Raw genomic sequence first — 14,821 nt, 5'->3', positions numbered from 1 at the left:
ACATCATTTATGTTAATCGATAAGTTATTACAGTATCATTATGTATGATGTCGCTTTGTGTCTAATACCTGAAAAAGTACCATAATAAAAGATTATTAATTTTGATTTAATCGGGATCATTTATTTAGTAGCAATATATAATGAAACTACTCATTTATATAATTAATAATCATTAACCTTTTAAATATTATACATAGTTGTTTACATGTAATTAAAAAAATCAGGATTGAGAGAGAAAGCAAAACAATCTCCATATTCAAGATAATTACAATGTTCTGCTACGGAACTAAAAAAATTAATCTTTTTTTCTATGTACAAATATTACATAAAATTAATATTTATAATTCTTCAAAATTTTAAACACGTCAGAATTATTTAAAAGTAACCGTAAAGTATTAACTATATTAAATCTTATAGGATCATGAAAAATAAAGTCAATGAGAAACAGGCCCAGTCAAGCTGGATCTTAAGTGCTTCTATAATTGCGTGTGAATTTATATATTACGTACGTAGTCTTTTTAACTGCTCGCCGAAATTTTTTTTCACACTTGAAATGCAAACTCTACTAAACTATACTCGCAGTAATATCACAAGTTAAATTGATTAACAACACAGATATTGTTTCTATGTAGTATATAAATTCACACGCAATTAAAGAAGCACCCAAGATTCAGCTTGATCGTTAAGGCCTGTTTCTCATTGGTTGTAAAGTATTAAGTTAATTTAATAACACTTGATAGTGATTGCTCTTTATATTAAAAATGCATTTTGCTGCAGTATCTTTTATACTCTATTGTATTCATGTAAAATAATCTTTTAGAACAAAGCATTACGATAAATTCTCACCTGGACTAATAGTCGCCATTCTTCCTCGTTTAGAGCATGCTTTATCTTCACAAGGATGTTTGCTGGCAAATCGGAAGGCACCGAAACTGGTGTAGTATTTTGCGTAAAAGGCACATATTGCACCTGCAACAGTTGTGACACTGTCGGTCTTGCTTTTGGGTCGTGTTGAAGACACTTTCGCATCACATCAATTAGAACAGACGGTACGTGTTCACAACTCTGACGATTCTCGCTGTTCATTGTTGTAGGGAACAAAATATTCGGTTTCGGATTAGTTATAGCATTCACTTTTGCCCACTGAGTACGTATATGTTGGAAAGGAGTATATCCATATACCAAACTATATAATATACATCCCAATGACCATACGTCTGATTTGAAACTTATCTGTCAGTAGAAAAAAAAATGGAATTTTTTATCCGCTCTATAGTTTTTAATTTATAAATTTTTAATTTATTTATATTTTAATGTAAGTTATAAAAAATAAGATGATTAAAAGGCTCAGTTGAATAAATCACAAAAACAAACAAGATGCCAATATGAGCCAACAACAAGTTCCAGGTCTACGTTTCATTGTTTATTTCTAATAAATTGTATAAAAAGTGCACACTAAGAACTTGTATTGGCATCTTGTTTGTTTTTGTAAGTTATAAACTTTTAATTTAGTTATGCATTTAAATAAATTATAATTTCAATTTGATTTTAATTGAAGTGATCCTAATATATCTAATTTTCTCGAAATATTTCTTTGAATAATTATAAAAAAACATCTATTTTGGATTATTATTTAATCCCGTCTTACTTTGTATTTAACGTTGTGTGTAGGTGAATCCCCATTTCCACTAATATCCATTAAGGCTTCTGGACTAATATAATTTAACGTTCCAATCGGATTATTTTTTACAACAGATGTCATATCCGAATTCAGATTAGAAGCAATTCCAAAATCTATTAATTTGAGTCGGCCTCGTACTAGTAAAAAATTCCCTGGTTTCAAGTCTGAATGTATGACCCCTAAACACAAAAATGCATTTTGTCACGAGATAAAAAATATGATTTTATATCTGTAATTAGATATATTATTTTTACCATTATCATGTATGTGTTTTACAGCTGTGAGCATTTCAGTCCAATAATAGAGAATCATCGTAAGAGAGATTTGCTTCTCTTGAGACATGGATTTCAAAAGTCGACTGAGATCAGTATCGCCCATTTCCATCAACACATAGACCATAGAGTCTTTGATTTGACTGAAATGATTAAATAAAATTAAAAATTACTCTCTTTAATTTTTAGATTTATTTAATACCATACTAATTGTAAGAACTTTCAAAAATGTTTTCATCGTACGAAATTGTTATCTATGAATTTGTAATGTTGCAATATATACTTACTAGTCGAACATTTTGACAACGCAAGATGCCTGTAATTTACGCAGCATGGAAATTTCATCCAAGCAGCCCTGGGCTGAGTCTTTGTCCATCTTGCTTAAATCAACGCATTTTATGGCGCGTAACTCGCCGCAAGATAGATCCTGTACTCGCAAAACCTCACCACTCATTCCTCGGCCGAGAGAGCCTAGGATCAAGTACTCTTTACCTTTTATGGTTAATGTTTTGTCTTGTCGCTGGGGAGTGCTCAACGGTACGGTGAACTGCACGTTTGTCATTTTATCTACGATTTGCATTTCGTTGTTTTGTTTCTCGAGGACGGAGTAACGCGAATTCTTGCAGTTCGTATTCGGAACGATGTTGTGTTCTCCGCTGTACTTTTTAGAATCATGTATTATCTTCATATCCATATTAGAACCAATTATTATCTGTTTGTCTTCATTTTGGTTTTGTACAGTATTTCTATTTCCTAGCACATTAGACTGTTTGTTCTCCTTTACTTCCTCAATAGGTTCCGCTAATTTCAGATCTAAATGTAATAATAATGCACATAATAAAATACAATCATGTAATAATTTAATTACACATAATTTGATCTAAATTATTATATGATTGTATTTTAATTTTAATTGTATAGCAATACTTACCTTTATCATAATTTGTTTTTGTTTGCATTAATTTCACATCCGACAGTCCAACCGTTTTCCTATTTCTATCCTCCTGTAATTGTGACTCAGATGTCATGCTTTTTACTTCAGAACGTGTATGCAATATAAGCGGTTTTGATTCCACAGAATGAACCAAACGTTCTCTTTGGGGTATCAATGTCGTATCTGTTAAAGGCCGCCTCACATTTTTTACATCCATTCTACAGTGTCTAAATAATGAAATTTAAAATTAAATTAATATTCTCAGATTGTTCAAATATCTGTACGAAATAATATATTTTGATCGTAAAAATAAGAGTAAAAATAGTCTTATTGTTGAAAGAACAAATTAAACAATTGTTTCTAATACATAAAATTGAAAAATAATATTAGAGTGTACTATAAACCTCGAAGAATCAGGTTTTTCCATGATAGGTGTACAAACTGCATTTTTAGATATTTGCACTTGGTCCCTCGTAACAAAGTTCTTCTTTTCCATCGGTGTATGTATCATATTATGATACCAATTAGATAATATTGTGGAAGGAGTTTGATTTTTGTTCAGATCCCCAGATAGTTTGTTCTGTGGAGTTTGAAACAACTGCTTATGTGATGTAGATGAACTCGGTTGCACATTGACTTGCATATGCTTCAATGGAGTTTCTGAAACTAAGCGAGTAATCATAGATAACGACTTACTCGCTTCGTTGAGAGAAGGTGTGCTAAATTCCGTACACGTATTTTTCGCAGGTGTATACTTTTCATTCGCTTCATATTTCATGACATTCTTTTGCGAATTATATCTTACAGTATGCATCAAGTTTTCAGATGTCTGAGCTGTGCAAGTAGCAGATTCTAACCGAGTGTGCGTAATCTTCTGAGAATCTTCCTTACTATCCTTATTTGCCTGTTCAGTAAAACCTACGTATGTGCCTTTGTATCGTTGATCATCCTTACTTAGATTCAACTCACTATTCCTTGTTAACATCCTATTCTCCTCTAACGTGTTATACACAGACCTCTCTTTTCTTTTATTTAATATATCTAACATATAAGCATTTTCGTGATGCAATTGATTGCTATTTACTGCTTGCAAATTATTCAAATCTGTGTTATAATCCCCTTTATAAATTGACAGCGATGGTGGAGGTAAGGCTATATTTGTCGAATGATTATAAACAGTATCTACTTGATTTTCCGTAGCAAATGTTGCAATGCGATATTCCTGTGGTTTTCCTTCTTGCTTAGAGCTGCAAGTCTCTAGTTTGCTCGAATCATTAAGTGGAATATGACTTTCAGAATTTATATCGCTAACTTTACATTGTTCCCTATTAAAGTTTAGTCCTTTTTGTATAGAAGAAGCGTTAGTTACAACTTCAAGATTCTCTTTTGGCAGTACACACGTAGTTTTTAAGATTCCATCTGTTAACTCAACCTGTGCCGAATTGATGTCTGTTTCAAGTACAAGCGTTTCCTGTAGGACATCTTCAACAAAGTTGTCTTGTGGTAAAGGCTCATTGAATTCGTCTGACTCGTCCTCAGAATGACAAGGCTTTTCTTCACTCTCGTCGTCATCATCCTCATCGCTTTCACACGCTAGAAGCGCCTTGAGACGTACTGGCTGAGACTTTGGGAGCGTGACATTCTGTGTAAGCAATCTACCAGCGCTTATATTATCAAAACTATATCTGTCGTTTGTCGTAAGATCCGACATTATTAAGAGATTTTTGAGGTACTCTTCACTGATCTGTAAGATAAAAACAATATGATTTAACACATATATCCATGTATCATAATCACTTAGTTATTTTATTTAAAAAAATGAAATTATGACAAACATAAAATATTATAAATTACTACTAGCTATAATAATGTAAATTTTGTTTTGATATATTTGAAAATATATTAATATATTAGAAAAAAAAGAATTATTAAAAAACATATAAGACTAAGTACATTTGATAAACAAAAATTAGAAGATATCGTTCGCAGTACTTCTTTTATAAATTTTTTTCAATTAAAAATAGATAAATTTTTATTATTTAATTTATTTAGAACAATATTAATTATGACAATATTAAATGTAAGAATATTATGTAGACTTTTTTTAACATATTATTTTAGATATTAAAAATCTCTTCTTTAAATATATATAGTAAAATAATTTTATGATTGTCTCAAAACAATATATTTTTATATAGTACAATAGTACATAAATTATCATTTATATAGGAGTATAAATTAACATTAATTTCATATTCCACTGCAATATAATTAAATTATTAATGTAAAAAATTTTTATCTGGCAAATTTGTTAAGAATTTATTATTTTTATAAAATAATTTGTTACATGTATATACACAATATGTATATGTTATAGAAGCTAAATAAAATATTACTTTAATTAAGAAGACATTATTGCACAAACACAAATAATTGTCATTATAAAAAACGTAGTATAAATTAGTTAATTTAGCGGAGTTAATTTTTTATTACTTTTCTTTTCCTCTCTACCTGCAAGATGGATTTCCAGTCTAACTCCCATCACTACATCAAGCTTCCCCAAAATGCAAGAAACGGCTTGTATCCTAACCTTTTATTTATTTTGGTTGCCGTACAATTTAGCTCCTTACCTACGCGCGCAATTTTTCTTGCCCATGATTGGCTGTTAGCGTCTAATCGCGAGCTCCTGATTGGAGCATTCTTGGTAACCCTATTCTTGAGCATCGAGAGTAACAGAGAGAGCGCGTTACCGGCATTCATTCAAATCATTCAAACGTTAGCTTAGGAATAAGATGTACTCGTTTGCGTGATTACGTTCCCGCAAGTGTAATAATAACGTTATATTCAATAGGTGAACGTGTTGACTCATTCATTCGACTTCCTAGTGTTCACATTTCCTGACTATCATTTATCCTGATATATTTTCCTGCTGTTTCCAAGGCGAATTGTTAAAACCTTTAACCTCTCTCTTACAGCAAAGAATTTTCACAAGTCAGATATACCTCTCGCCACAAGTTTTTTCTTCCTGAGTACTTTTAAGTTTCGAGGCTGTCGTTAAGTCTATCACCATTACGGCTCGTATTCGCATCGTGTTATACGCCCGTGGAGCAGAACGATTCTAACGTTGCATTCGACAAGGCGCATCGTCAGTGAGTTTGAAATACTTGTTCATTCGCTGCCTTACTTCCCACATCCGCATCGGAGTTATATATACATCAATATAACTTCAAGATTGTCTACGTGACGTAAGCAACAATGAATTATTATTAGCATCTCGACAAGTTCACGCTCAAAGAGCTTCAGGAAGAGTGTGCCCGCTACAAGCTTGCACCTAAAGACAATAAACCAGTATACATTGACATTATTATGTCACTTTTTGAGTGTTGAAAATAGTTCCAGCTTTTCGACCTTATGAGTGAATGATCCAGCGAGCAATACTTCGTCTCAAGATAAGTCTATGCTGTCTCAACAGCGTTTGCAATTAGAGGAATTATTCGAGTCTCTGTCTCGTTACTCCGGATTTACAATACGTGTTTTAAGCCTTAAGCTGTAAGAAACTAACCAATTACAATCAAATTTGAGGAGAATAATCAACTATAATTTATCCATTTCTTATGGCTTAAGGCTTAAAACTCTATTATAGATTTAAACTTACAGAACAAATTCAGCAGCAGCAGTAGATGATAGCCCAGTTAGCAAGTTTAGCTATCAGTCATGCGAGTGGTTTGCAAGATCTTTCTACTTTAAGCCATTCCACAGCCATCTCCCCCTAATGAAAGTATGGAAAGCGATTCACCACTATTAGCAAACGTGTCAACTGCTCAAGCTGTCAAATTACTAGCCAATCAAATTGCTTCATACAGTGGTTCCGAAGAAGAGGATGTAGAAGTGTGGATACACAAAGTAGAGTGTATCGCCGCAATCCATGGCGTACACGTTATTAGCAGCATCAAGCAAACTTACCAAGAGTACCCGTAATTGCTTTGATTTAAATGATAGAAATGTTAATATCTGTTGATTCACTTTCAAAAACGCAATAATGTCATTTCAAAAGGTATGTACCTTTCCATGTAACAATGCAGAGAGTGGAAGCTTGTAAATGGAACTTTAACAAAGAAACGTTTCATGAATGTTTTGCAAAAAATGAAGCTGTAAGGTATAAACTAAGTTTCTGCCGTTGGGCTGTGTGACTCCACGAGACGGTTGCTTGCTAATATGAACAGCTACGAGGCCTTGATTTCAAGTCCTGGAACCAGTGGAGCGCCTGACATTTTTTCTCGACCCAGCTTTTACAGTAATAAACAGTTACCTGGAGAGACGTGTCTCACATGTATGCTACGAATTTATCGAAAAATCGACGTCAAATCTATTCTTCAGTGATCGGTCTCAAGATCAAAATACACAGACCAGAGAGAATTCAATAGATATCTTTAGGCCTCTGTACACGGTCAGTAATACTGTCAGTATCAACGAATACTGACAATATTATTGATTATGTGTGTGGTTAATATTAATGGATTGACGTAGAATACTAATAATGATTTGGATTTAAATACATGCTTTTTCCTTAAGATCCATGTCGCCATAGATAATAATATACGTCAAATCACGTCAAACTGAAGTGAAATATTATCAATAATACCTGATCGTATAAGATTGTAAAAACTAATGCATACTATCAGTAATACCGATCAGTAATACTGACTCAGTATTACTGACCGTGTAGGGAGGCCTTTTGTTACGAGTAGACAAAATACGCACCTATCAAACTGAACAGTCTCTGTAGATCCGAATCATCGATCGATAGATAGAAGGCACACTGAGGCACACTATATACACGCATCACAAATCTGTCTACATCCGTTTACACTTAATTAAGCAAAGATGTGTTATTTACATTTTGTTACATTCGAATAATGGTTCTATCTACATACGCCACATGATATCCTCACTTTGTGCATCGTTTTTCGAACTTCAGTATCTGTTAATCACTGAACTATTGTTAATGCCTGCTCGACTCTACCGGTCGGCCACCGCGTCACATATGATGTTTGAATTCGCCAGCGCAACGTTCATTGGTCGATGTCTAGGGACAATTGGCGGCAAAATGCAATAAGAATATTTTAGGGAAAAATTTGTTTGCTTTAAGCGGGACATTCAAATGTAGAATCTGTCATGATCTTATGTTACCTTTATATACATATGTAAAAATTGATTTAGATATAGATCTTGCACTTTTTACATTCAGCATCTTTGCTCTCTTCTTCTCTTTTCAATGTTCAAATATATATCTATCTTAAAAAGTTGAATAATTTTTGGAGATTTCAAGCAACGCAAACCTTATTTTATGAAATACATTATATAATAATGTAGATATATTACTAGAATATTTTTTATTACATAATTATTTATTTATAGAAAAAAGGATGTATGTGAGCATGGGTCATGAATGGCTTAAGATTTTTTATAAATCAAGTCCCCTTCTTGGCTGTAAAAAATTGAAGTGCAACAATTACTACTACTATATAATTTGATCATATAAATATTAGCTATACTTAAATAAGAGTATTAGATTATACATGTATAATGCCCATTTCCACCAATGCAGATTAATTTTAATCTTGGTTCAATTTGCTCTTCATCTTTTTCTAATTCTAGAAATTAGAAAAAGATTAATAGTAAGTTAAACCGAGATTAATCTGCATTGGTGGAAATAGGTATAAGTGATAAATTGTAGGCAGCTATACCGAGAAAAAATTTCGGACGCTCCACCGGTGCCGAGACTTGAACAGAGACTTCGAGTTGCGACTATATAGCAAGTAACCGTCTCGCCGCGGAGCCGTACAGCGCGACCGGATAGGAAATTAGTTTTATATCCTACAGAACATTTTTAATAATCGAGTAATTAGTTGAATAAACTTAGATTAAATTTATATATCGAAATTAAATAAAAAAATTAATAGTCGGTTTTTTTAAGATTTGATAATAGCAAATTTATTTGATTTTTAAATTTCAACATAAAATATTTCATAGTGCAAGTTCGATCACAACTGTTTCGCTGATCGATTGATATTTAGGGAATTTTTGGACGAGAAACTTGTATTCTTATTGCTAACGCATTGAAAATATACTTTTTTTTTTAAAATTACGTAGAACATAAGCAACAAAAGATCAGTAATAAGTGAATCGCTCAATCACAGTTAAAACGTTACATTAGTCTTATAAAAATTAATAGTACTTGTATATAATAAGGTATAGATTGCGAACAAATGTACCGATCTAATAATTTATGTAAATACAATTAACATATGGTAATAGGAATTAAATGGTATATTTATGCAAATCTACTTTTAAATAAATTTGTTATATAAAAAAAGCGTGTAAATAAGTAATATTTTAATTTAAAGTGGAAAATACATTATAACAGTTTTCCTTAATTACCAACCGATTTATAGAGATATGAAATCTATTTGACTCAAATCTCATCGTTTCCAAACGATTGTATTTAATACAAAAATGAAGAAAATGCTAGTAATAGTTTTGCTGCTGTATGTTAAAAATCGCGCGTACACAGAATTTTATCTCCTAATTGCAAAGTTATCCTCCCACCAATGCTAAATGTCCATAAAAATGTCCTTGGGAACTGTAATAGAAACCGAAATAGTCGGCTTAGTCGTCTTCTTTCTCATTGAGAAATGCACAGTCTTCGTTTCTGAAGTTTCTCCTTCTCTCCTCTGAAATATTGTCTCTCGCTTCATGGTTTTTGTCGTAAATTGTATCCACTATCTATGCAATTGTTAATAATAATAAATCGTTTCTGTCACAGTTCGCGCACAAATTACTCGGCGATTAAATTAAGTTATACTTAATAGCTATTCTCCTTTATACATCATCTCTCGTCTTAAAAAGAACCAATGTAAACCCGGTACTATTCGCTTCTCGACTTTTCCAGGAAGTCCGCTCCTGCACATGTTAGGAACTACTTGACAGCAAATATGATGACACAAGCGATTCGTACAAAACGGGTATATGTTCTATTTATAATCATCATCTCTTATTTATGATCTAGTAATTATTCTAAGCGTGTTTTTCTTCTCCTTCCCTCTATTTTTAATGAATAATGCTCAAAGTTTCTATACAAACATATTGGTTCTTCACGAAAATGTTGCTACAATTTAAATTAACATGACAATGATTCACACGACGGAACTAAACGCTCGCTCTCCTCTCACGTTCTCTCTCTTTCTCTCTCTCTCTCCCTCCTTCTCTCTTTCTCTTTCCCTCGTTTCCTCTTCTTTTCGTACAATGTCAAGAATTTAAAAACGTCGAGACAATGAACGAATTGAAAAAGTTATAATGAGCGGCTTTGTAGAACGTATTCTTCCTCGCGCGACAACATATTGAGGAAACAGATATAAAAAATATTTTATTTAAATCTTTAAGGATGAAATTAGGAATTCCGAGTAATGAAAGGAAGTATTCTAGGCTACTCCGAAGATAATCTTAACGTTTCCCGTTATTATAGTTGAGAGCTCGTAATGGTGCTTTGAACGTGGACGCAGACTGTTGCTGGATCTGATATGCTACAGGATGAATTTTAAAGCCGTATAATCTGAAAAATAAAAGCTATCTTTTGATTTCATATTATATATAGAGATCCTATAAAGATTAGTATGTTATCTCCACTTTATACAATACATCGGACGTTATGCACTCATACTATAATACTAATCTTTTATTTTCATATTGACATCAAATAATTGATGAATATTTTAACATTGACATGGATTTTTTCAATTTTTTGGATTTGGAGAACAACAAGAAATTTTCGTAATCAGTCATCCTATCGTTTGACGAGCAATTTTCCGTTTCTCTAATTAAACACTTATCTAACTGTGTAACAAAATCGTCGACTTTTCAACTTTTAAGTTTAATAATTTACTGTGTTCGAATTTTTGTATACCTGAAGAGGAAAAATACTCGTATAAGGCCGAAACATGTAGAAGTGTAATGTTTGTAATATATTTTTGCAGCGTGGAATGTATTGTTATTTTTCGTAGTTTTTTTAATATTTAAACTTAATACACTTATATTAACTTAATTATGGAGGTTTCTTTTATTGTTTCTTGATTCTTATAAGCGCTTTGCATATCATATTATTGTATTTTAAATATTAAGAGTCTTATAACTTTCTATCTATTTTTTATATATTTGAATGATCTATTTTTCGCATAAATATTATTTCATTTTACTTCTATAATTTGATCATAAAATATCGAAATTCTAATTTAAAATTTTCATAATCAAAAACAATATTTTTAACATTAATCTCTTTTGCCATGTAATTAGTTATTCCATTATGAAAAATACTTTTCATTTATACGTTGATATATAATCTGATACATACCTAGGTACAAATTGATTTACCGCACGTTTTGGTCTATATTCAGGATGGACCATGAATAGCATATGTGGAAATCCCGTTCCAAAATACGCCCCGTCAGTATGATGATGTCTCGAGCTTTTCGGTGTATAAACGTCCATGCACTTAGGACAGTAACTCTTGACCATTGCCTCGCCAGGAACATCACTAAGCCCTAGCGGCAACATTGGCTGGGATTCACAATAAACTCGTGGACAATGACCGAAATCACCCGCTTGGTACTTTTCGATCATTTGAGCGATACCACGATTGGTAAGTATATAACGTGCGTGAATAAGACCATAAAGCATCTCCGCAGCCTGTTCGATTAAGTCCGATTGATTTGGATTGTCGTCCAGATCATCATCTAACAAATAAAAATTAAACAAATATTAGAAATAATCATGTGACATATATCTTTGTTCGTTTTCAATTTAATACTCTTAATAATACTTCAATTTACTGCTATTAAAACAACTTACCAGGTTCAAGATCAAGAATCATATCTAATGCCTGACGATAATGTGGTACTTGTTCATTCAGTCCCGTTAAATTAAATTTATCTTGGATGTAGTCCTCATCCACCTAGATTTAAATTAAATAAATACATAGTAAAGAGGTCTTATTATTTTATTCTTAGATAAGAATCCAGAAATATATCCGGAAAAAATTAAAAATACACTTTAATACTTTGCCCACTTCAGGAAATACAATATCTTTATCTAATTCTCCATAATACATCACTAAACCATTAAAATGGAAATCTATATGTTTATTGTGTCATTTTTCTGTGACTCTTAATTAGTTTCAGAAGTATTACTAAAATAAATTATAAAAGGAAGAGAAACATTTTTTAGTGCAGATTAGATGACATAAAATATATGAAAATGTAGTATTTTACAATTAATGAGGCATAATTTGTATGAAAAAAATGTTAAGATTTAAAGTATATAATTATCATAATTAAAAATTGTAAAGTTAAAAAAAGAATTATATATCTTAAAACAACAGTATCATAGTCATATATGTATAATAATAAGATGACTAATGAAATAGCATGATTATGAATAGGAAAACAAATACCATTTCTTATAATTCTGCTCCTGTTTTATTGCTCTTTATTTTTATACTAATTATAAACAAATTTTTGCAGAATAGATATCGTATTTTTGCATCAATTAATTACATAAATGAAACGTACAAATAATTTGGCTTTTCAGTATTAAACATAAATTTGTTTTTTACTCCTGTATTATTAGACTACACTAGAACTTTCTCTTTCACTTTTGTCAAATATCAAACGTATATCTATTTCATTTTAAGTTTCAAAAGTGTGTATTAGTTTACTTGTAAAAAAATAGAGGTTTACATGCTCCAATGCATTCCAACATGTTCTTACCATAGTTTTTATTCAGTCAAATATACTTATTGCAGTAAATAAGAGCTATAGTTGGACCATGTTGGAACATGGAGCATGTGACGTGAACAAACTTCAGACCTCACGTATCCATCATGTAAAATATAAGTATATATTTGACAAAAGCAAAAAAAAGTTCTTTTTAACTGAACTTCTTTGCATAAAGTGAAAAGAAAAAAGATGGACCATACAAGTTCTGCTTAAAAATACAATTCTAGTACAGTCTAATGCAGCAATAGAAAACAAGTCAACACTTTGCATGATTAGAAAAATGATAAAATATAATATATAAAAAAATATTTATATAAAGATGTGTCAAAAGATACATATTGCTGAGCTTTTAAACACATCGATGATAACATTGGGAGTACGTTCTTGATTGATCACTTACCTCGCAAAAGAACTCGTTCCCGCGTAAACCACAGAACCACGAGATCCAGGACACCTCCTCGGAGCTGCTCATTTTCCTGCGGCAGAAGAAACCGAGGGGAGAATCCCGTTATTAAGTGTTAGGCGGAGTAAGCGAGGAAAAAAGCGACCAAGGCCAAGGCCCGATGAAGAGGTTGCACGTATCACGTTTTCACGTTCGCTCGGTGGCTCCTTCACACGGTGTGTGAACGCGTCGTCGTCGATGCCCACATTGCGTGTAGGCAAAGTTGGTTAGAACAGCGCGAACGCGGGATCGACGGGGGCGGGAGAAGACTGCAGGGTGAGAGCAACGGATGGACAGACAGATAAACGTAGGTAGGAGGGTAGCGCGGGGGTGTGCAATGGAGCTCGCTTTACTAGGCAAGATGCCCGACAAGTTACGGCCCGTCCGGCGCGTTCACACCTACGTTTCCGTGGTCATTGCTGCTTCGTCAGCTGTTTTTCGAATACGATGTACGATGAGACGCGGCCAGGAAGCGCATTACTCGTGCAAATTGCCAACGCGGAGCACAGCTACCCGACGGAAAACCAAAAATAAACAGCCCTCGCGGCTTACCTTTTGGTGCTTTGATTAGCCACGCTTGCTCAACCGAACGGTATAGCTGGCGCTATCGGTGCGCGCGCATCGCCTCCGCCATCTTCCGGCGTATTGCGAAACGTTCAAAGATCGTGTTTTAATGGTGGACAATGGATGGATTCACATTGTCGAATTCGAGAAGATTAATCGATTATGATTCGTCCATTTCTTATGACTTCAGACTTAAAACTCTTTCGACCTTTGACTATATGGGCGCATTCAGTGGACTCAATAGTTGAGTGATCGCTCGCTGTTATTGGTGTATTCTTTTAGATCTGAAATTCTGATTGGGTACTCTAGAAGAATACACGAATAACAGCGAGTGCTCACTCAACTGTTGAGTCTGCTGAACGTAGCCAATATTTTATTAATATTGTATTATAGTATTTACTAATAATGTAATTGATAATAAACAAAGTAATAAAATATATATATATTACATGAAAAAAAAAATTAAAAAAAATCTCCCCGACGGGGAATCGAACCCCGGTCTCCCGCGTGACAGGCGGGGATACTAACCACTATACTATCGAGGACTTGTGGGAATAAACGTGGAAAATTACACTCTAGTATTGAATAAGTACGTTTTTGATAAATATAGAAGATATATATACTTTAGAATTTTAAATACGATTGAATTTATTATCCAAAGAAAAAATTTATATCGATATACTCATTGATTTAATTATTTTTATTTTTATAACAAACAAGAGATATTTAATTATACAGTAATGTTTAGATTATATATATATATATATATATATATATTTGTATATATATAACGCGTGATTTGTAACACTGTTATCTTGTAGTTACTTGTATACTTAATAAATTAGCAACGTTATATTTTTTATTTGTAATAATACTCAGTTAATTTTTTAGATAACAATAATTAATATATTAGTTATTATCATTATTGTATACACCTACAATAAATATGTATGAAATAACATATATATAAATGAATTCAAAAAGAAAGAAGCATTACATTTGAATATGTTGTGAATTAATGATATTAATAATTAGGTGTTACTCTGAAAAAATGTAAAAATTCGGTTTAAAAGTATTAGAAGTTTTAGTAACTCAATA

The 14,821-nt window shown here is 32.4% G+C and overlaps 2 protein-coding genes and 1 non-coding gene across 4 annotated transcripts; all 3 read right to left on the bottom strand.

Moving 5' to 3' along the window:
* Window positions 1–38: 38 nt before the first annotated feature.
* Window positions 39–4,598, bottom strand: Mps1 (dual specificity protein kinase monopolar spindle 1). Its single transcript, XM_018537492.1, has 7 exons — window positions 3,292–4,598; window positions 2,885–3,114; window positions 2,241–2,766; window positions 1,936–2,096; window positions 1,649–1,860; window positions 847–1,233; window positions 39–68 (listed from the first exon to the last, which is right to left on the bottom strand). The coding sequence occupies exons 1-7, from the start codon at window positions 4,596–4,598 to the stop codon at window positions 39–41; spliced, it is 2,853 nt and encodes a 950-aa protein (XP_018392994.1).
* Window positions 4,599–9,380: 4,782 nt separating this feature from the next.
* On the bottom strand, window positions 9,381–13,733 carry CkIIbeta (casein kinase II subunit beta). Of its 2 annotated transcripts, none has more exons than XM_018537480.1 (5): window positions 13,563–13,576; window positions 13,118–13,193; window positions 11,792–11,894; window positions 11,295–11,676; window positions 9,381–10,499 (listed from the first exon to the last, which is right to left on the bottom strand). In XM_018537480.1, exons 1-5 carry the CDS (start codon window positions 13,574–13,576, stop codon window positions 10,391–10,393), a joined length of 684 nt encoding a protein of 227 aa, XP_018392982.1. In that variant the 3' UTR covers window positions 9,381–10,390. The 2 variants fall into 2 exon arrangements, with proteins under 2 accessions (XP_018392982.1, XP_018392983.1); XM_018537481.1 differs by lacking the exon at window positions 13,563–13,576 and adding an exon at window positions 13,712–13,733 and having other exon boundaries at window positions 10,391–10,499.
* Window positions 13,734–14,196: 463 nt separating this feature from the next.
* TRNAD-GUC (transfer RNA aspartic acid (anticodon GUC)) lies at window positions 14,197–14,268 on the bottom strand. The gene has a single exon. It is a non-coding gene; the product is annotated as a tRNA-Asp (tRNA).
* Window positions 14,269–14,821: the final 553 nt, after the last annotated feature.

Source organism: Cyphomyrmex costatus, unplaced genomic scaffold (genome assembly GCF_001594065.2).
Source record: "Cyphomyrmex costatus isolate MS0001 unplaced genomic scaffold, Ccosl1.0 scaffold175, whole genome shotgun sequence".
Taxonomy (NCBI): domain Eukaryota; kingdom Metazoa; phylum Arthropoda; class Insecta; order Hymenoptera; family Formicidae; genus Cyphomyrmex; species Cyphomyrmex costatus.
Note: the sequence above shows the minus strand (reverse complement) of the source record. Positions and strands in the feature narration are given on the sequence as shown.

What these genes read in the sequence shown, in the direction of transcription:
- Mps1 (XM_018537492.1), bottom strand. Translation starts at nt 4,598, where the DNA reads ATGTCGGATCTTACGACAAACGACAGATATAGTTTTGATAATATAAGC. An exon ending in GAAAAACCTGATTCTTCGAG is followed by an intron (nt 3,115 to 3,291) that starts GTTTATAGTACA and finishes TTCATTATTTAG; the next exon opens with ACACTGTAGAATGGATGTAA. An exon ending in AAAAACAAATTATGATAAAG is followed by an intron (nt 2,767 to 2,884) that starts GTAAGTATTGCT and finishes TATTACATTTAG; the next exon opens with ATCTGAAATTAGCGGAACCT.
- CkIIbeta (XM_018537480.1), bottom strand. An exon ending in GATTCTTGATCTTGAACCTG is followed by an intron (nt 11,677 to 11,791) that starts GTAAGTTGTTTT and finishes TTTATTTGTTAG; the next exon opens with ATGATGATCTGGACGACAAT. An exon ending in GTAAATCAATTTGTACCTAG is followed by an intron (nt 10,500 to 11,294) that starts GTATGTATCAGA and finishes TTTATTTTTCAG; the next exon opens with ATTATACGGCTTTAAAATTC.